This window comes from Phocoena phocoena, chromosome 9, assembly GCF_963924675.1.
Source record: "Phocoena phocoena chromosome 9, mPhoPho1.1, whole genome shotgun sequence".
In the NCBI taxonomy this organism is placed as follows: Eukaryota; Metazoa; Chordata; class Mammalia; order Artiodactyla; family Phocoenidae; genus Phocoena; species Phocoena phocoena.
This window is the reverse complement of record NC_089227.1, coordinates 11,457,862-11,480,478: the sequence shown is the minus strand read 5'-3', so window position 1 is coordinate 11,480,478 and position 22,617 is coordinate 11,457,862. Positions and strand designations below refer to the sequence as shown.

The window sequence follows — 22,617 nt, the reverse complement described above, 5'->3', positions numbered from 1 at the left end:
AAACAAAGCTGTGAGTGGTACCTGCGGTCTGCTCACATGAACTTACAGGAGTCTGTCATACGCCTCGTTCCCAGGAGTGTCCCATTTCATACTTTTTCCTTCTATTAGCCTCATTTGTCTTATTTATTTTATTTTAACTTGCTACCTCGTCCGCTTCTTTGTAAGCTAACAATTTATACCTAAGACAGGGCATAAGTTCCTATTTTTTTCTGAACGCATTTGGACACCTTATGTGAAGGATCTAGTTATGAAAGCAAAGAATTTTGGGTTTATGGGAGGAAATTCTCCTTTGTGAATGAGAAAAGCATGAAACATCCCTATGACTGAACAATCTCTGCTATAGGACAAGGAGAGAAACATTCACCGCCCACGGGACAGGAGGTTCCCTGAGACAGTGCTAATGTGTGCACCTGGGCGTGAGGGCTGCACCCGTGCGTGAGGCCTGCACCCATCTTTGTAGCCCTGTGATAGTGACAACCAGGACCACCTGTCCTTCCCAGCAACAACCAATGCCTTCAGCTGGTGGCTCAAAAGACACCTGATACTACTCAGGAAGAGGAAGGGAACACTTTTGGAGTCTTTTAATAGTGATCTGGAGAAAACTACCGCAAGCTGACGAGAAAAGACAAATGAGAGAAATAGCTTATGTTTCTGTCTGATGTCAGTTATTAAAAACCACATAAAGGTAGGCTTCTACCATGTCAGATTTTCTCTTGACATGTGGTAGGGTATCTCTGAAATGAGAGGATAATATATAAAAGAGGGACAAGTTGTTAGACATTAAACCTATTCATGTCTTTCCTCCTAGAGTTTGGTAGAGATAAAATTAAGAAAATCAGTCCAGGTTACATACAACTGGTGTGCCACCCAGGTGCCCTGTCCTCACACCCTAGCAGGGTGTACTGCCCCATTCTCCATCTTTGGGATGAGGAATCTGGGTCTCAGAGCAAAAGTTCCCTCTGCGTGTGTGTGTGTGTGTGTGTGTGTGTGTGTGTGTGTGTGTGTCGGGGGTCAGGGGGCCTGGGTCTAAACAGGTTCTGGATTTTTCCAAAGAAAGCCCTTTTCCCATTCAACTGTGAATTAAATAAACCACCTACAAGAAATTTCAGTACAAAGAGTTTTTTATTGACATTGTAAGAAACATTGTTCTTTCTCTTTGTTATAAAAAGACTAAGTGGTTCTGAAAGCAAAAGTAGAGTCCATCTGTGGCGGGGCTGCAGCCCCGGGCTAGAGGTGGGCGCGGGTGGGCATTGCACGGGCTGCGGGCTAATCTGAGGAAGGCCCAGGGCCGGCCACGTCCAAACACTATGCCTACAATACTTAAATGTATTTACACGTGTTTCTTTTAAAAAAAGGATTACACATTTTATTTTTTAAAAAATCTAAAAAAGGTGAAAACAATGAACTCGTATTTTATCTTACACGTTTGCAGGATACACAACAGTAACTTGTCAGAAGAGGACATCCTCCTATCAGTTCAAAACAACATGGGAAGCCAGGTTACAAGACAGCTCAGACTCTGCTACAATCGTGTGCTCTCGTCTGGGGAGCACGCAGCCTTGAGCCCTGACTGGGCAACACCAAGTGGTCCCTCGCTTCGACGACATTAACATAAAATAAGGCACATACATCGCAAGAATCGAAACTCTGCAGCTCAAGAGGGTGAGCCAGTGAGTGAGGAGCAGGGACAGTCTAATTAGCTCTTTAGAAAACAAAATGGATTCGACATGCTTAACGTGGATGCCAAACGGCGGTACCGTGTATGAGCCTGCATTAAAAAGTAGCCAGGACCCCAGAGAGTTGGTGTTATCTCCCTAAACGCAAGGGACAGGGAAGTGGAGAGAAGATTGGAGGCTGGGGATGGGTTCCATCACAGGAGATGCCAAGTCTACAGAGATCCATGTCCAGACGGGACACTTGTAAGTGGCCCCAGAAGATCTTCCGTACACTATCACAACAGATTGAAAACATACACTTTCCTCTTCCACCTCTCCTTTCCTCCATCTTTCTGAGATTTCCATACCAAGAGAAGCCAAATACTGAGCTGAAGCATGAGTGTCTCCTGCAAATCTGAAGGCAGGAGCAAAGAAAACAAAGTATGAAGAGAAAAAGATAGGGGGTAACCCAGAGAATCACCAGAAACCAAAGGAAAAACAGAGGCACAAGGTGACAACCGTGCTCATCCCAGACTCCATCCATCCTTCCATGTAGTGGCAAAGGTGACATGGGAAATCATGGCAATTGATAAATGCAGGACACATCTAGGAATGCTAGTGGGGAAAGGATTCAGATGGAGGAGAAGGAAGACAGGGATTGGATTAAGCCACAAGGGCATGCAAGCTCAGACCAGGACCTGGAGATTTTGAGTTCATGGCAAAAACAAGATTCATGGAATGGATTACTGATTTTGTAACCAGATCATGACCTGTTTGAAGAACACAGAAAATGCCTTGATCTTTCCATTGAAAAGTGGTAGAGACTCACTCTCCTAGCTCAGATCACTACTTGTCTTTTGATTTTAGACTCTGTTCTGAAGTGGATGCTTCCTTTGATTTAAATGTAGGTGTTGCACGGGGAAGGGGGTGGGGATGGCCGGAGAACCTCAGCATCTCTCTGCTTTCATTTAGTTGAAAGCAAACCGACTGTCTTAGCCAAAGTCCCAAAGGGCAATTTTACTTCCACACTGAGATTCTTGGTCCAAATGAGAGAACGTAAACATGAGAAAAATGGACTGCTCCTAATAGTCTATTTAATACTTTGATTTGATTTTGTCTAATACTCATTTAAATGGCAGGGATAAAGGGAAAAAGCCACATAATGGACTCATGCATCACTTTGGAAAAATCCAACTCCAGGGTCAAGGGGCCAGAATACAGCAGGTAGCCTGCGGTGTCGATGTTTTATTTTCATAGCTTACATATTTTTAAAAGTAAAAAGCTGGATAATCCACGTACTCCGTGCACACATAGTATGTCTTTTATGTGTAGCAACTGTACCTGGGGAGTAGCTGCACTTTTTAAATCTTTAAATGTTTTAATTCAAAAAAGTCCAGATTAAGTCCACATTAAGGACAAACTGCATACAACCCTTAACTTCTTAAACGGATGCATCATTTAATAGATAGGGTGCAAAAAAAAAAGGTATCCACACAGCTACAAAACTTCTTCCCTAGTGCTTTTAAATACTAAAAATATTTGAAGCGATTTATTCCAAATATCTTTGTCTGTGAGCTTTTCTCTTTTACAACCAAGTTTTATAAATCCCCTAAAATAGGGCACTTAGAATAGAAATACTCCTTCGCTATAGTGGAATTAACATGTGTTAATGACATAGCTAGCTGTGGGGTTAAGTACCTATATACTCAGAACTAGATATCATCAATTGTCAGTTATCTATGAAAATGGGGCAAGAGATGGAACTATCAACAAACACGCAAACCCACAAATATTCCCCAAACAAATTCTCCACGGTAGCTTGAATCTGCAATCCACCTACCTTCTTACCAGAACAGACGAAAGTAACAGCATATGTCTGAGTGTCACCCAGCGCCCTTCCCCGTCTCCCTGGAAGAGCACTGGACATTCACGGACAGAAAGAGAGACAGGAGGCGAGGTCGATAACTGAGAACTGTCGTACAGACGTACCCACCCCAAGCTCACGTATGGACAGGAAGAATTTTAAACCCCAGTGGTGGGCACACCATTTCATGTGCAAGAGTCCCAAATTTCGACCTGTGTGTATCTGTCTAAAGCATGCTCTGAACTGAACTGCGGGCAAGGAGCATCTCAAAAACCTGTGACCTCTGATACAGTACACTCACAAGAGATTCCCAAACTCACTCTCCATGTTCTGATTCTCGTGCCCAGTGTGGGAATTAAAAAACAAAAGAAACAAAACACGAAAACAAACGCTGAACACATGTAAAGGAAAATGGAAAAAAGCTGGAAGTGTAACCCCTTGGTCACAAGCACACCAGTTCCTATTTCCTTGGAGTAACAGAGAAACATGTCAAATCCTTTCATTTGCCCTCTCTCCAAAAAGAAAGAAAGAACATGCACATCACACATTTACACCGGTTTACTAAAAAAAAAAAAAGGAGGGGGGCAGGCTTACAGTTTTTAAAAAAAGAGGGTGTTTCGAGTGTAACAATACTGATTCAAAACTGAAGTGGAAGACAGTTTCTCCCTAGAATACTTTAGGGTTTTTCAGAGTCCTTTTCCATAAAAGGAATATACTTGAAACACATCCCAGTTAGGTGAGATGAGATTGCTAAAACATATACAGAACTAAAAAAAACAAAAACGAAACAGCCAAAAAAAAAAAAAAGGGGGGTCAATTTAATCTTTTAAACTCCTAAAGTTTCAGGTCTCTTGGCAGTCTTTTTTTTTTTTCCCCCCCTAATGCCTACTGCATAACTGCAAGGAATTTGCTTTCTTCTGCGAGGGAGGTCAGCAGAGAACTCATGTCCCCGATTGCCATGTTGGTGGTGCTCAGAGACAGAGCTGGCAACGGGAGGGCGGCGCGTGGCGTTGTGAGGCGGGACGAGCTATGAGAAACGTTCTGAATGATACTTGGGCTCAGGGCTCCTGACATCAGGCTGGCGTGGTCTGCGTCATCTATGATAGCATCGAAATCAATCTGCACCCCTTCCAGGTCGTGGCTGTCGAGGCTGTCCACTGTGCTCGTCACCTGGTTAGCACCTGGGGAGAGTAATTCAGAGTTTTCGGCGCTCGCCCCCTGGAGCAGGCAGTTGGCTTCTGACACGGAGAAGGACCCAGTTTTCATGTCTTGCTGACCGAAGCCAACGGTTTGGTCATAGAACTGACCAGAGTAACTCTGCACATTCGAATAGAGCTGATGGGGCTGCCCTGGCATCTCCATCTTGATGCCATTCACCCTGCAGGTCTGACTTGGGTCACTGAGCTGTCCCGGCTGCAGAGCGAGGCCGCCCCTCGGCCCAGCCTGACGCCGGCTGCCCCCGTAGCTGGCACACGGCTGGTAGCCCCTGACGGCTGCCAGGCTCGACGGCTGCATGCCGGTGCTGGGAGGCCCTGGCAGGCCGCTTTCTGGCCCTTGATAGACGTGGATATGTGAGGTAGCGCTACCATGCCCCAGCATGTGCTGTCCGGGGTGGCCTGACCCCTGGGGGTGCATGCCGTCACTGAGGAGCTGATGCGCCAGGTACCCCTGTCCCACCGGGTCTGGGCTGGGCATGCCGTTCACCGTGCTGCCAGCTGACTCGTTCGGTGCCACCGACAGGCCAAAATCCGGCTGGCTCCCGCTCCCTTGCACGGGGATGCTTTTCAGCTTTGCTGCCTGCATCCCGGCACCGCAGGCCCCGTCGAGCAAGCCGGGCTGCCGGGCCAGGCAGTTCCCGTACTGCTGGGCCTTATAGGGCTGTTCGTGGAAGGCGTTCCCGTTGGTGCCCGCAGCTCCGCCGCCGCCGCCGTGGCTCACCAAGTGCTCCGGGCCCGCGAAGGAGCCGCCGTGCTCCCCGAGGGTCGGATACCCCCCAGCCGGGCCAGCCCCACTCCTCAAGGGATTCTGTGGGTGGACGCCCACGTGGCTGTACAACCCGAAGGCGCGGGCGTGCTGCGCTGTGGACCGCTGGCCGCATTTCAGCTTGGAGGAGGACAGGTCGGCGCTGCCTGAGCTGACTTCGTTCCACTGGATGGGCAGGTCGGATTTACCGGCATCAGCGCAGGGCGGTTCCAGCCCGCGATACTGCTGGCCGGCGTGGCTGCCGGGCAGCCCAAGTGGGTCAAAGTCGCCGGGCCCGCTCCCCAAGCCGGGCCCGTGGGGGACTTTGCTGTCATCAGAGACGGTGCCCGGGAAGTGCTGCCCATACCCGACTGGGTTCTGGGAATTTAAATACTGCACCACGTCGTCGGGCAGGAGATCCTCATCGTTCAGGCCCACATCGGCGTCCATGGCCAGGGACTCCAGGGTGACGTTCTCAGAAATGCTCGGGGGACAGGGAGACGCGTGGAAGTGTCGGGACTGGCCCCCGTCTGGCCGCGTGTAGTTCTGAAGCACTAGATTACGCTTCTCCAGGGATGGAGGCAACACCGGAGGGTTGAAGCTGTTAAGGCTGCCGAACCGCTGCACCCGGGGCAGGGAGAGGCTCTCGGAGGCCGTCCGCACCGGGTCGCTGGCTCTTCTCACGCCGTTGCCCAGCGCATCCTGGGGCAGCAGCGGGCGCCGGCCGTACCCGTGGGCGCCGCCGTCGCTGCATCTCCGGGGAGGATGTACGGGAGGCAGGGTCCCCGCGGGCTCCCTGCCATCGCCCAGCAGGGCCATCCGGGTCTTGAGGCTCATCCTCTCCATGTTGGGCAGCGGGGTGGGCGGCGGACCGCCCGTGGCAGCGGCGTACTTGGCCTTCAGGCGGTACTGCTGGGCAGGCGTGAGGCTGAGCAGGCTGGGCAGGCCGTCGCCCTGGCTGGCCTCGCTGGACCTGCGCGAGGCGTCGGTGGAGATGGGGTCGTAGGAGTCGGCCACGCTCACGTTCTGGGGCCGCCCCTCGGCCTGGGACGCCTCGCTGGACCGGCGGCTGGAGAAGCAGGGCGAGATGCCGGAGGAGCGGCGGCTGCTCAGGTAGGCGGAGCTGACGGTGCTGGCGCTGCTGTCTCTCCGGTTGAGCAGGTTCAACATGGTGATGTCCACCCCAGAGAGGTCGCTTCTGTTCGGGAGAAGGGGCGGGGGCCCGCCCAGACTGCAGCTGGTACTGGGCTGCGTGCCTGCACAGAAAGCCGGGGAGACAGGGGTTCATTTCAGCATGACTTAACACAGGTGTCGGCGAACAGTGACTCTTTTCGGTTTCTGGGGCCGGGCGGCCTCGGCCAAGGTTACCCATCGCTGCCCTGCAGCACCAAAGGGCCTGGGGACAGTAGTAAAGGGGTGGGTGAGGCTGGGTGCCAATAAAACTTTATTTACAAGAGCAGGTGGGAGCTGTACGTGGCCCACGCCTGGTTTAAAGAAAACAGGAACAACTTCCTGGATGAGTTAAGCTCCTTCACTGGTGCAGGGTAGGGGCCAAGTGAAGGGTCCCTGGAAGCATATACAGTGCTCAAGTTATAGGAAGTACCAGGGCAGAAGGCATATATGTAAGCTCAGGGCTTCCCCATGGCATCCCGTGCGGGTGTAGCGCACCTGAGGAGGTGGGTGGGGGAGGTGCACCCTCGGGTTACGCCGCAGATACCGAGCGTAATCTCAGAAACACAAACGGACTGGGGGCCGACGGTGACAAAGATGGCTTGCCTTTCTCTGAACTGGGCCATCAGTCAAAGTGGCTGCTTACCTCCTGGCCGCAGACTATGGAAGCCAGAGACAGGTGCTAACCCGGGATGCCTCTGCGGCTGGGATTTCCTTCCCCTGGTCTAAGAGGTATGATTTCACCATCAGAATATGAGTCGTGCACAGTCTTACTTTTCATTTCAGGATTAACCTCTTACCGCCTGCTTTTAAAACATGGACTCTCCAGAAAGGCAACAAATATGTATGGTTCCAGCATCGTTTTAGGGCTGGTGGGGAAACAAGCAAATGCAAAACTGAGGGCCCGGGTCTGCTTAGTGCTCCGGCTGCCCTTGAAAGAACAGAAAACCCTGCGCAGACACGAGGACTGGCCAGAGCTCACCGTTTCCTATGAGAGGAGAGACCGCAGGGGCTTTGGGGGGTAGAATGGGATGCAGTCGCGGAAGCATTCCATTCACTTGTTTGAGTCTTTCTAGCTTGACGTGCTCCATCCATTTGGTCCCTGCCGGGTTCCTCCGGGCTTGCAAAGCGAGGGCTGTGGTTGCAGTGGAAATGGTCGAGTCCATGATTGGGGTTTCGTCGATGGCACTGAGGTCGCCCATACCACCTCCATCGGTTACAGGAAGCTCGAGCCCACTGTTGGAATAGTTGCTGATGGGGGACTGCTGGCTGCTGCATGAAGACTGACCACCAGGGCTTGGCTGAGATGTCTGTGCGGTCAAGAGGAAAGGAAAGAAGTGTCAGCCGGATGATAAAGGCCAGGGAGCGGATGACGAGAGACCACGCAGACCGAGTCCTGCGGGCTTCTCAGTGGGTGGGACGAGGAGAACTACGTTCCGGTGAGTGGAGGTGGCCTCCCTCAACCTCAGTGACCGCGCCGCAGGCGGACGTGCGGCGGAGGGGATGGACGGCGGGGGTGCCGGATATGATGTATCAGCCACGGAACCCTGCCCCAAATGCCAGCTCTGCATCACACTTCCTTGTTGGTTCCCACCCCACCTCCATGACTTTATCCTTTGGGCAAATTACTTAGCCACTCTAAACGTCAGTTTGCTGATCCAGAAAATGGGGACAACTTATTTATCCTAGGGATTGTTGTGGGAAAGAGGTGTAAAGCCCTGAAAACACACAAAGTTCAAAAAGACCTGGATGACAATAATTAATGGGCTCGGAGAGCGTTAGCAGTTGTTATTATAATCGCTTTAGTCCTCGGAATATATGTCCCAAGAGCATATGGTAACTCCCCTCCAACCAGCCCCTCTATACTATTCCAGGCTCTTGTAACCTCTCTACTTTCCTTCTACATTTTCTTGCTTTGTAGAACTCCAAGCAGGGTGTAGGTAAAAGCAGTTGTGAGAGGGAAACCTTCAATCACTTAGCTTCTGCTATAGCCAGAGAGGATCTGCATTGCACTAGGAGAATTGGGCCCGGTTTCCTTAACCCCAACCAAGTGGACTGGGTAAGCCAGTTCTGCAACTCGATGGGAACTTAATCTGGTCCACTGGTTCTCAGGGAAAGCACGCCCTCCACGGGCCCCTGGCCGTGGGGACTGGAAAGCTCACTGTCTCCACATTTGGGAGCCCTCTATAGAATGGCCTGCATCGAGCAGTCCACACAACCTGGAACTGGCCCATCTAAAATTCCAGTGGTGCCCTGGTGGATAAACACTCCAATCCTTCAGGCAGAGATAAGAAAAGTGATGTTCAGAGAAGTTCAGTGACTGCCCAAAGTCACAAAGCGAACATTGTGATGACCTAGACTCCCAGACCGGCCTCCCTTCCATTCTTCTGTAGCACCCTCTCCGGTGTTACCTAAAAACTACAGCCTGACAGCAGCCCAAGAGCAGGGAAAGATAACTACACACACTCCAGTATAGACGGCTGTGGTCTCTGGTGGAACCACAGTGCTGTCAGCAAGGGGTCTGGACACAGTCATTTTCCGTGGAACAGTTTTTCTGAGGACACAGTACATACACCCAAGCAAATGAACACTTTCTAAGCGAGCACCACATGGTACACTAAGCGTGTCCTGGGCAACCAAGCAGAGAAAAATAAGATACACAAATGTGATCATGAACGCATGAGGCCTGTCTTAAGTTTTTGCTTCTGCAGTGTCCTGAAGGGCCAGACCACCTGCTCCTTTGCGGAGAACTTAGATCATCCAGGGCTTTGGATGTCTTTTACGCTTGGATCGTCAAATCAGCATGCGTGTGTGTGTGTGTGTGAATCTGTGTGTATGTACACACACACACGCAGGCTCACACTTCCACAGGGCCTGGAAGAAGGCTCACATGCACCTACAATTAGAAAATGCATAAAGGAGCGCAGACGTTTCAGTATAGATTAAATTGCCAACAAGTGTATTCAGATCTTGCTCGAAGAAGGTGGTGCACGTCTGGTCCAAGAATAAATTTACACTGGTCAATATGACAATTAAATAGTCTTTGAGAACATCTGCTTGGTCGGCCCCAGTGTGATTTATTATGAAAACCAAGACAAATAGAATGATGGATTTCAACATCTAACTCCACATTTCCACATGCTGAATGTTCAAAACACATCACTTCTATGTTGGAAACATATCTGAGTAACGTCCACTACTAAAAATATCACAAAGGACAAAGACGAAAGAAAAGTGAAACAAATAAAAGTTAAATGAAAACAAAACAAAGAGAGCAGAGAAGCCAAAATTCCCTCACCTTATTACCCACTGTCCTTAGGAAGTGAGAAGAAGACATTTAGGAGCATTACACAGAAGAGGAGTTGGAATAATAAGAAAAAAAGGAGAAAGAATTTAATTTATAGCATGATGAGCAAACCAAAGACAAGTTTTTGAAGAAAGGATATTAGAAATGTAAATCTGTACCTTAGTAAATGCCTATGAAGATATCTACTTATATTTACATGTGTGTGTACATATTCATAAAATAGTCTCCCGTGGAAATGTGACTAATTTATTAACCTCACTGAGCCTCAGTTTCCACACTGGTAATATAAGGGGTCTAGTCTCAGTCTCTGTGAACTCTTTCCAGCCCTTTGTTTCTATGATTTAATTATTTTATAAAATATTTCACATCTTGGAGAACCTCAGATGTCACTGAGCAAAATCACTGTAAATGTTTTTTTTTTTTTGTGGTACGCAGGCCTCTCACTGTTGCGGCCTCTCCCGTTGCGGAGCACAGGCTCCGGACGCACAGGCTCAGCGGCCATGGCTCACGGGCCCAGCCACTCCGCAGCACATGGGATCTTCCCGGACCGGGGCTTGAACCCATGTCCCCTGCATCGGCAGGCGGACTCCCAACCACTGCGCCACCAGGGAAGCCCCGCTGTAAATTTTTATTTCTACCAATTTTCTTTTTAAAGAATGGGTGCTTGGAAAAGAGATAAGTTTTCTTTTCTTTTCTTTCTTTTTTTTTAAACTTTTTTTGCTATGGATGTACATGAAAAGTACAAGGGATTCTGGGTTCCTAGGATGTCCTAAAAACATAAATCATGGTCTTTCAATGACATAATCTAGGAGACCACAAATTCACTTTCCTTGTTTCATTAAACACTTGAGGATAAACGGTTGAATCTTTTGCACAATTATTATATAGGTGGACTTTATTTTAGGAAATTGATAAATGCTCCCCCCCCAAAAAAGCACATAAAACACAGTTTACAAATTGATTAATTCTAGTGATCTGTCATAACACGTATATAAACTTCTTACTAAGGCGCTTTTGTAAAAGCAAAGTAGGGCTACCCACTGGGAAATGATGATACATCTGGATAGATTATTTGCATGATTTGGGGCTAGACTTAGTGTCACTTTCTAAGACTCGTAAGAGTTTAAAGACAAACTCAGTAAGTCATTAAATTCTACTCTATCGATTCTGAAATTTTATGTGCATTAATTCCCACCCAGACGTACCGCTACATGGTGACATAACTTAGGAATTCATAGGATGTCCATACAGTTCTTGGACTTTTCTAATTTTAAGCAAATGCTTCTTTGAACTGAGTAGAAATCTGCCTGTCTGGTCATTTCCATGCATCTGGAAGTCTAAGCCTGTGACTTCTACCTAGTACGTTTCTTCCATATCCCGAGATTGACAGACTAGAACCCAAAGCGCAGAGCTGACCTATGCCAAATACAAATGTACTGAATCTCCTCTGATCGCTACTCTCTTCATTTTTCTCGTTGTCTTCGGAAAAATTTTAGATAGTTCATTCTGGCCCAGGCATAAGGCAAAATCACCAAGTGAAGTTTGAAAGAAGCTGCAACAGTAGCTTAATCCATGTCTCCTATTTGTCATCAAACCATATGATTTTTGCTGATGACATCTTTCAAACCCCTCCCTCGCTTTCCACCTCCTCAGTTCAGGCACCACCGCAGATACGGTCTCGAAGTCTATCAACCAGTCTCTAGATTGGCACTGGAGTTGTCTTTACTAACAACTTAGAAAACCTAAAAAGATCCCTTTATATCCTCCCCCTCTTTTTACTCTGGCACATTCCCCCGGGGCCCCAAGGCTGGGGCCTGGCCGCTCCCGGTCCTGCTCTCCAGCATGCGGTCCTTCGCCTCTCTGAGCGCTGGGACCTGGCGGCCACCTGCCCTCTGCCTTCCCGTCGTGTCCTTGAGTGCACTGGCTCCGAACCCTCTGACCCAGACTTGTTTTAAAGCCCCATCGCACTGAGTTGTGTTTGTTTCTTGGTCTCCCTTTCCCACTGGACTACAGACCCATAAAGAATAGGGGCCGTGGCTTATTTATCTTGGGGTCACCAGGGCAAAAAAGTCAGAAAATATGTTTACAGAAGGACTGAACGGAGGATTCTCTACATTAGAGACCTGCTGAAAAGGTGCACTGTGGTGTCTGTCGATCTGCCGCAAGGTGGGATGCTTCCAGATGGATTTCAAAAACCAGTTAGGAAACCCTGGAACTCTTTTCTGAGCTGAGCTCTGCCGTGCAGATCAACCTGGGGTAGGCCATCCGGCTCAGGGAGCTCTGACCTCCGGAAATCAAACAGTGGGATGCAGTGAGAACGGGGCAGTGAAGTCCGCCCCTCACCCCTGCCCTCAGCGCCCTACCTGGCCCCTTTAAACACCTGGGAGAACTTTGGGGAAAACCGGAAGGAAAGCGAATGACATACCATGGGCTTCTCCGCCTTGACCGTTTTCACTTGGAGGCATTCTTCCCGCTTTGAGGTAGTGTTGCTGAGGTCCTTTTGCTCCCCGAGGGCTCCCTGAGTCTGCCGGCCGGGTGACCTAGACTGTGAGTGGCCGCCGGAATCTCGTGGCGCCGGGGGCCTGGGATGCACGTCCCCACGCTGCTTCTTGGTGACGTGAGCCTCTGGGCCGTGCACGGTCTTCACGTGTTTCCGGAGGGAGCTGGGGTCTGTGTAGCGCTTGGTGCAGCCGGGGATTTTGCACACGTACGGTTTCTGCCAAATGCCCCAAGGATGAAAGAATAGGTTGTTATCAAAGCGATTATTCCCCCGCCCGACGGTCTTTTGTGGCTACTCATTCTAGCTTTAATTCTTTCAAAGCACGATCACAAGGCTGTGAGGTGTTCGAAACCCTCTAAATGGTGCAAAGGTTTAATTAACCTTTAAGAATCCAGCTTGAACGCATTATTATTTTAGAGAGTGCTCAGGGTGAGCGGAGAACGTGTAAATTGCGCTTATGTTCTTGGAAGCATTTATCCTGTGAGTAGGAAGAAGTATCATGGTGTCACGTGGTGCTCAAGAGATAATTTGATGCTGAGGATGGTGGTGATGGTACTGCTGATGCTAACAGAAGGCGGCTAAAAGACACCCATCCTTTAATGAGAAGAACGCTTTGGGGAGAGCTGGTGGGAAGACCTTTCTTACAAATGTCCTGGTTCTCAGACCTAATATCACTCTACCTCCTTTGAAAATGAGCTCTTTACACACTGACACAGTAAAAAAAAAAAAAAAAAATTGCCTGCAGCCTCTCCCGGGTTAGATATCACTAAACTACTTTCCTTTGGGTTGTATTACAACTGCGGGGGTTGTTCAGGGCTCAGAATATCCAGGACCTTTCTGATCTCCGAAGTCGTAAGCCCTGTCCGAGTGTCCACGAATGCTTACTCGTAAACCGATGAGGGCGGATGGATGTCGTCCTGGAGACGAGGATTCCTGCATGAGGCTCTGCTCGCGAGTACTAAGATCTAGAAATTAGTTCATGCTACTTTTCTTTTCTACGTGGGCCAGTGATCAAGCCTACAGATACAGTCATAAAAAATGATACGGACCCGTATAGCTGAGTATTTACTCGCATCACAGAACTCATGGCATTGTATTCATGACCAACGTCAGAACTGTGATTTCGTTTACTTCCCTTGAAATCTAATATATTCAAGGATACTTACATGAGTCTATATTTACCTCTGTGTATACCGGAATACGTGCTATTAGGTAAACAACAGTCATAAAAGTCACGCGTAATACAACGCATCCATTACAGTTATATTACAAAGATTCCCTGTCTTACAGAATGATGCTTTTTCCCTAAAAGCCCAAGAACAGACTGAGAGCTACCTAAAATGATGAAATGTCCTAAAGTAGTGAAATAAAGATTCCAGAAATTATCTTGAGAGACCTCACCTCCAAATTTGCGATTCTTTTGGGTAGAATTGATTCCCATTAACTACAAATTACTTCTACTCAGGAGCCTGTGTGATTTGCAGCATATATATATAATGAAATGAGCACATCGAATCCTATGCATTAGGGACAGAAGAATGGCTCTGATGATTAGTGCTATTACCGTATAGCATCTGACCTCGGCCCTGTGCTTTGCTCACTCTGCTGCTGTGACAGACAGACAGGAATGCCTGGGGTAGGGAGAGGGAACACAAAGCCAGGCCCGTGTTACATGTTTGAAGAGCTACTCTTCCCATAAATATCTGCATGTACGTATCACGGGTTAGCTTGGAAATGGGAACACAGCTAGAGGTGGAATGAATCTTCGAATGTTCATCAGTTCCTGCATTTCCAGGACCAACAGAACATACAAGTACATGTGTGCCCATGTGCCCTTGCATGTGGACATACACAATAGCCACCTACAAAAAAACTCCAAGAACACAGGGTCAGGAAACTTAACTTCACAGGAAAACACATTAACTCAGTTACGTTTCTTGGCCCCCAAATTCTGTTGTGATGAATCACTGAAATGCAATCTAACGGTAGGGAAAGATAAATGTTGCCAGGATCCTGAGTTACCCGTATTTGCTGTCCTGGACACCTAACTTTCGGTACTGTCATTGCCTTCTTGACTCCCTGAACTGGAAGGTACTTTGTGAGAGTGGGGATACTTATTCTACTTGACTGTGTAGAATGTATCCAAATAAAATTTTTGGTAAACATGTAATGGCCCCTACTATAGGCAAGACTCTGAGCACAAAGTTTTATAAGACAGGATCAAATCTCAAGGGGTATAAAATATGGTAGGAAAAATAAGACAGCATGAATTACCTACAGTACAAAGTGTGGATGCTAGAGAAGGATGTGGACAGATTGGACAGATCATCCTTGGGACGATCATGGGAGGCATCAATTTAGTTTCTGTATCTGGGTATAACGCCCAGATCACGGGGTCAGGGTACGGGCTAAATCAGACCATGTGCACGCGGTGCTTACCACGGTGTGATGTGGGGCACATAATAAGTGCTCAATAAACAGAGATTTGATTAGGAAGAGGCGTCATAGTTGGGTCCTGAAAGACAAACAAGATGCTGAAGGATAAAAATGAGGGCAAGAGGATGCAAAAAAAAAAATTATCCAGAGCAAAGGTCCAGCAGCAGGACCACTTCAGGCATGCAGGCATGGCTGTCTGGAAGGTTCCATTTATGGTCACCATTGTGAGAGGTCAAGGGAATGGTGAAAGGGAAGGCTTGGGTCCAGTGAGAGCAAATACAAGCCTAAGGAGTCTAAACATTTCCTATAGGAAAAACGGAGCCCCTGGAACTTTCTGGAGAGGAAGATACAACCGAATCAGAGCTCCGGGAAACTGGCTTTGTCTGGTTTTGGGAGGAACGGGAGCTCCCTGTTCTGGAGTAGGGAGCCCGGTCAGAGGCCACTGCGATGGTTCAGTGACCCTAAATGGGCAGGGCAGCCATGGGGGCGGTGAGGAGACCTAGATTACCCGAATGGGTATTGCTCCCTTCCTGTTCTATTCCACCCTGCTTGCCTCATCTAGAATAGCAAGGTGCTCGGCAGATAACTAGCTATCAATATTTGTTCAGTGAAAGAACGAAGATACAAATAAGAGAGCAAAGAAATGAAAGAAGACTTCTAGATTTGTCTACAATTGCTTGATGACGCAAGTCTGGATTTCCTGGATACACTTAATTTTGGTGTATCTGAAACCGTCCATCATTCATACGCAAGGATGAGGGCTTTCTCTATGTGGAACAGAGAAAAAAATGATTTACGTGTTTGTGAATAAAATTATATTTATGTGTTTATGGCCAATGTTAATAATTTATTTTAGGTAAGTTGCTCAACCTTGGTGAAAGATATTATTGACCAAGGTATGTTTTAATCTCATGATGGATATTAAGCTCTCTGCAACATTGCACTTTTTACTGCAGAGAAGAATTCATGTTTAAATATAATGCACTTAATTAAAGCAAAGAGACATGGGCACACATTTGAAGTCCATAAAAAATAAAAAGCTCTGTAACTATGTTTATATGTATGCACTGCTAAAGTCCTAACATACCCAGTGCCCAAACTGATCCACAGTAACAGGAGAGAATCTACAGGAATGAATGCCCTCTAAGTTTCTAGTCATGATTGTACTTAAATACATGAAATGTAAACATATTAATTAAATTCTAAGTTAATCAAATCCCCTAAAACATTTTAAATTGAGATTTAGTTCACATCCCATAAAAATAACCCTTTTAAGCTGCCAATTCAGTGGCATTTCGTACGTTCACAAAATCTTGTGCAATCGTCCCCAGTATCAAATTCCAAAATATCTTCATTATTCCAAGAAGAAACCCTACACGTATTGGCAGTCACCCCTATTCCCCCTCGCCCAGCCCCTGGCAACTACCAATCTACTTTCTGTCTCTATGGATCTGCCTATTCTAGTTGGTACAAAACAAGTACAGCGGATTACACCGCAACTTTCGCACACTGTAAAGCATTTTTGACGTAAGAGATGGAGATGTGGCATCTCCTCTAAAACATCTGCAAACACTGGATCAATAATGAGATCCTAAAGGACTCAGGCTTCCTTATTCTACTATGAACCATTCAGAAAGCGTCCGTATAAGTGAACTCATGTGTGTGAGTTTATGTGTGAGTGTGCTTTTTTTTTAGTGTGGCTAATCCTCTTAGAGATGTTTTTGCTCTGTCAGTTCGGCTGAAAGGAAACTTGGTGAGGACCATCTCTGCCGCCTTCAAGCCAATGGCCAGTGAGCTGAATGGTCCACTTTTACCAAACTCCCTCTCCCAGCTCTCCATCTGGAAGATCAAGAACGGGCCTGATTGGCACCTTGTGGGGTCAGATGAGAGTCATGCCAAGGTCAAAATGCTCCTCTCACACAGTTTCAAGCAAACTGATGACCTACTTTGTGGGGCAGAACTACATCTCATGGGAACAAATTCTGGGTAGCTAGCCTATTTCTACCACAAACGTGGGGAGCCTTTGTGTTAATCTCTGGTACATTCAAGAGAAGACTTCACAAAGGAGGAAGAATCTAAACTAGATCTTCAAGGAGAAATTGGAGGTCTGCAGGCAGACGTGCATTAAAATGTAAACAAAATGAATTGGAAATCATTTTCGTTCATTCTTATGCTTCTCTGAAATTTGGGGGGATAAATACCTAAAAATAACAACAACACAACAGGAACCAACTACGACCATGAAGCTTTACTCAATATATTATCTTAAATAACTGACTAGACACCATTCTGGGTTTCTAGCTTCCAAGATCGTTTGGAATTTAGAATGTCTGGAAGTCCTATTTAGCCAAGGTGGGTTACTCTGCAAAAGTCTTTTTTGATATAAGTGCCTTTGAAGACACCACCTGGAGAAAGCAAATAGAAGTGGCTGTCTTAGCAGTAAGCTGTTGGCTGTCAACACCTTGCTTCTGAATCTCTCCTTGGTGCTTACAGGGTCGTCCTTTGAACGCATTCTGTTCTCCCAGGCAGAGCGAGTGGATGGAATTCCAAGTTAAATGCTCCTGCTGTCTGACCAGTAGGTGGCAGTACCGAACAACGTGAAACTCGTCCCCCCTTCACCCTGCACGTCTCTCCCATCCGGGCCCAGGTTTCAGCCCTACCTTTGGGGCCCCAAACCCACTCGTGCTGGGAGTGGCCAGAAGCAAATACAACGGAACAGGCTTGCGTTTCCAAGTACATTCCCCAGAGGATTTTTTATTTCCACCACAAGCTCTGGACCCAACACGTGTCTCCTGGAGGGGCCTTACCTCATTGGAATGTGTCCTGTTCTGGTGCTTGGCGCGATCAGAGGCATTCGAGAAAGCCTTGTTGCAACCTTCGTGCTCACAGACGTATGGTTTCTCTCCAGTGTGAGATCTCAAGTGTGTTTTCAAGTTTTCGAGTCTCGAGTAGGCCTTTGTGCAACCTTCAAACTGAGGAGGAAACAGGTAAATCTGGATGATCCCACACGATGATGGCTGATGTATCCCACTCGCTCCGCGTGGATGAAAGACAGGGACGTTTGGGGGACTTCCCTGGTGGCGCAGTGGTTAAGAGTCCGCCTGCCGATGCAGGGGACATGGGTTCGAGCCCCGGTCCGGGAAGATCCCACATGCCGTGGAGCAACTAAGCCCGTGCGCCACAACTACTGAGCCTGCGCTCTAGAGTCCGCGAGCCACAACTACTGAAGCCTGCGCGCCTTAGAGCCCGTGCTCCGCAGCAAGAGAAGCTACCGCAATGAGAAGCCCGCGCACTGCAACGAAGAGTAGCCCCCGGAGAGTAGCCCCTGCTCACCACAACTAGAGAAAGCCTGCGCGCAGCAACGAAAAGCCAACGCAGCCAAAAATTAATTAATTAATCAATTAAAAAAAAAAAGACGGGGACGTTTGGAGGGTTGGCAGCTTTTCAAAACCAATGAACAAAAGTCCAGTAAACTCTGCCTTTACTGGGATTCAGATGGGGCTCAGGGCTGTTCGAGAGAAAGCGTTTTCAGGGCTAAGTAAAAATCCTGGACTTTTTTTTTTTTTTTAAAGGCCACTCAATGTGGACAATGGGTTTCATTATCTGCTCAGGGATCTCCTTGAATTCCCACTGATTTCAGATTCAGCACAAAGTTCATTAATATGGCTTTGTGTGCCTACAAAGGCAGGGAATTTGATCCTGTTTGTAAAGGGCCTTTAAGATGTAAAGTACCAGGGCTGAGCCTTGCCTGGCGGGCACCTTAGTGAAAGAAGCCTTAGCCTCGCAGGAATCCCAACCCCTCATAGGTCTGTACTGGGCCATGGGGACGGACTACTAGGGCGAGGAAAAACTCTAAATCCATAAGGGTTATAGTTTTAAGAAGTCAACTTAAGTTTTTCAAGTCGAAACTGGCCCCTCCCCGTGCTCCCCAAGGCTCTGGTGTGACAGGCACTGGTGCTAGGGCAGGCCCAGTGGCCCGATGCTCACTGGCAGTGCCGGATGGCACGTCCCCACTGCCACCTGCCTGCCTGCCACTCTGCAGAGCTGGGCTGTCTGACTCAGTTGCTGTTAGCCACGTGGGGCTATTTAAATTTAAAAATTTAAGTTAAAATTTAAAATTCAGTTCTGTGGTTGCTCTAGTCACATCTCAAATGCACATGTGTCTCATGGCCACCATGTTGGACGGGGCGGGTCTAGATCAATTCCTTCCAGCATCCCCCAAAGCTGTCAGCATCCTTTCTCCATTTCTCCCCTCCCCTCCGTTTCGGAAACCCCTCTCAAAACCCCAGGAGTTTATCACAAACAGCACTGCAACCCTCTTCTCCCACCACTCATCACCTCGCACGGCCCTTGGAGTACAAGGAAGGACCCACAGGTGCAAGACTCCCCTAAGTGGACAGCTGGCCCCCGCCCCTTCGGTACTCACAGTGCATTTGTGAGGCTTCTCCCCCGTGTGCCTGCGCATGTGTACTACCAACATGTACTGGGCTTTGAAGGGTTTCTGTTCTCTCGAGCAATCTAGCCACCGGCACACGAACTCCTTCTTTTCTCCATGGATATGGTCGTTATTTATATGCTGGAGTTTGGAAAAAGAAAGAGAGAAATAAAATGGAAATGTACTACTCTTTTCTGAAGGCAAAAGAACGGAGTGCCCCAAATCCCCCAACTTTAAGTCCTAAAGACTCCATGGTACCTTTACTATACTGCAAACCTTTACTATATTTAGGATGTTTCTTAAGTAAATTTGCTCTTACTGACTGTGGAGGGATACTTCCAAACTTATAGGAGTGACCCGGTTTGCAAGAAGCCTGGTGTCCCAGAAAAAGTCCTTCTAGGGCATCAGAAGAGCAGAAACGGGGTGAGACACCCACGTCCTCTCTGGGCCTCCGTTATCTTTCATCGGCCAGGTCGGGGTCAAGGTGAACTGACCACAGAGGTGACCTCCAGCTCTCAGTCCCTCGAGGCCTTGGGTAGCACCTTGGGTTAGTGCTGTGGCTCAAGACTGCAGAAAGGGCACACACACACACACACACACACACACACACACACACACACACAGTCTGTAACAAGGACCAAGAAAAACCAAAGCACTTTTTCAAACGACCCTTTAGTTCCAATTAGTGGGCTCACCCCTTTGATAAGAACCACAGATAAATGTCCTTGATGCCGAAGGCCAGGTGATGGTCAACAAAACGCTTAGTGTCTGAGGGTCTTTGCTGTCCTCATACACAAAATAAAGGAATGGATTCCCTAGTTTCTAAGGTTCTTCCCGGCTCTAGAATTCTGTTAATTTGGTTTTTAAAATGAAGATGAATTTCCCCAAATTCCACTTCAAAGTTTTAGGATCGTTTTTTAATAGAGTTCCTTGGATTCATACATCAAATGTCCTACAACTAGGAGACATGTGAAATCTACAGCAGCGCCAGAGGAACAGGTGGTTCTTAATCTGGACCAAATTCAAGTCTACTCCAGGAAGATGAGTCTATGATTTTAGTGTCCAGTCACGGATGACGGAGGAAGTTTGTGCCCTAGGTTGATCCTGTTGTTTTCATTCTCTGGTCACTCTATACTTTATTTGCCTTAATTCAAGGCCTTTGTGAGTCCTTTCTCCCACATATGTGGAAACACATCACTAAAAAATGTGTGCAATGAGAGAAACCTCCTCTGGGTTCCCTGAGCCCCGTAACGGTGACATGACGTTTAATTACTTTCCTGCGTAGGCTCTGGTTCCTAACTGAGTGGTCTCTGGGGAGCTGATGGTAAAATTCCACCATCACTCGACCTTTCTCAGTTATTCCACTAGGCAGCTGGCTGCCGCAGGAAAAAAAAAAAAGTCTGTTGTGCTGTTTGGGGAGTTTAAAACTGGATGCGGGCAGAGAAAAGCAATTGCTGTGTACTCTCCTCTCCTAGAACAGCTCTCAGAAAGCCCGAGAAACAGGGGAGAGTGGGTGACACAGCCCAGGGCGCAGGCAGACAACTAGGACCCTTTCAGGAGCTCTGAACACAATGAGGAAACCACACAGAATCACTCAGGTTCACGACAGCATCCCAACCCCTGACAGATGTGTGTTTCTTATAGAAAGCCAACTGCCTCAGTATGAATGTTTCTTAAACGTGATGCTGGGAATAAGTTCATCTGTATCATTTTTCTAGGTTCCACATACAAGTGATATTATACAATATTTTTCTCTTTCTGACTTACTTCACTCTGTCCGACAGCCTAGAGACACAGACATAGAGAACAAACATGGATACCAAGGGGGGAAAGGGAGGGTGGGATGAACTGGGAGATTGGGACTGACACACATACACTACTATATATAAAATAGATAACTGATGAGAACCTACTGTAGAGCACAGGGAACTCTACTCAGTGCTCTGTGGTGACCTAAATGGGAAGGAAATCCAAGAAAAGAGGGGATCTATGTATACGTATAGCTGACTCACTTTGCTGTACAGCGGAAACTAACACAACATTGTAAAGCAACTATACTCCAATAAAAATTTTTTTAAAACGTGGTGCAGGGGCACAGACGTGGATGAAGAGAACAGATGTGCCGGCCAGGGGATAACACGCCATCTTTAAATTTATGCTTCGAGAACATGTCTGCATCTGTTCACATCACCCAGGATTGTCCCAGATGGGTGCTGGAGCCCAGTCTTTAAGCCCACATGATACAGAGAGGTTCTATGATTCTCCTGTCCAGGGAAAGCAATGAACGATCACACAAGGCCACTCCACACAAACTGCTCTTGGTTCAGTTTTGTTCCAAGTTATTGGGCATCAAGCTTCCTGGATGAATAGGCACTAAAAGAAAATGAAGGAAGGAAGGGGGGGCGGGAAGGAGGATGGGAAAAAGGAGGCAGGCAAAGTTAAAACTGGAAAACGGTCTGAGAATTTGGGCTGAACCTGCTCCTTGAGTCGCGATCCACACCTTTCGGTTTCATATTCTCAGCAACTGACAGTGGCCCTGGTACTTGGCGGGTCCTCCGTAAATGTTTGTTGGACTGATCGGCTCATGTGAGAAACTGAACTTTCCCTGGACCAGAGAAATTATACTTGATGCTTTTGCCTAGCTTGCTTCAAATGCATTTCATCCAGTATCCGTACGGTAAGATATTAAGGTAGGTGTTATATTACTTTAAAATAATATACCATCAAGAATTCAGAAGAACTTGAATGATTCGAATGATAGCTCAATGAGAACCCCATCTTGCCGGGGAGAATAAAACAAATACTCAGCGACTGCCAACATTTCATTCATCGCCCACATATGGACACGTATGTACTGGGTAACACTCCACACCAGGCCCTGTGCTGGGTAATCAGACAGACCTGAGTCCTGCCCTGAGGAAATTACAGGGCAGGGACACGGAATTACTGGAGAGACACGGAATTACTGGAGGGGCACGGATAATGGCTTAAAGGACTATAGTACAATTATAGCTGTGATCAGCGTTTTGAAGGGAAATAAGAGAGTTTTAGAAAAACAATTAACAGGAGGTCCCAAATCCGTGGGGAACACCAGAGACCAGGGTTGGCTTCTCCAATGAAGTGGCATTTAAAGTAGGACCTGAAGGATGAGTGGAGACTTGGCAGGTGTGCAGGTAAGGGTGTGGGTGGGGAGAAAGATAGACGGAAGCCCCTGGAGGAGGACAGAATTTAGTGCCTTTGAGGAACAGGGTGAGGAACACGCAGGGCAGGTGAGGATGGGCCAGGCTG

General features: G+C 47.6%; 1 protein-coding gene across 1 annotated transcript in view; it reads right to left on the bottom strand.

Moving 5' to 3' along the window:
- Nucleotides 1–3,248: 3,248 nt before the first annotated feature.
- GLI3 (GLI family zinc finger 3) overlaps nucleotides 3,249–22,617 on the bottom strand; it is a 281,368-nt gene continuing 261,999 nt past the window's right edge. The window contains exons 11-15 of the mRNA XM_065883363.1: nucleotides 19,321–19,470; nucleotides 17,702–17,866; nucleotides 12,384–12,674; nucleotides 7,634–7,961; nucleotides 3,249–6,737 (exon numbers count right to left, since the gene is read on the bottom strand). Of these exons, the coding sequence (XP_065739435.1) occupies nucleotides 4,405–6,737; nucleotides 7,634–7,961; nucleotides 12,384–12,674; nucleotides 17,702–17,866; nucleotides 19,321–19,470 (3,267 nt within the window). The 3' untranslated portion in view covers nucleotides 3,249–4,404. The remainder of the gene's footprint in view (nucleotides 6,738–7,633; nucleotides 7,962–12,383; nucleotides 12,675–17,701; nucleotides 17,867–19,320; nucleotides 19,471–22,617) is intronic.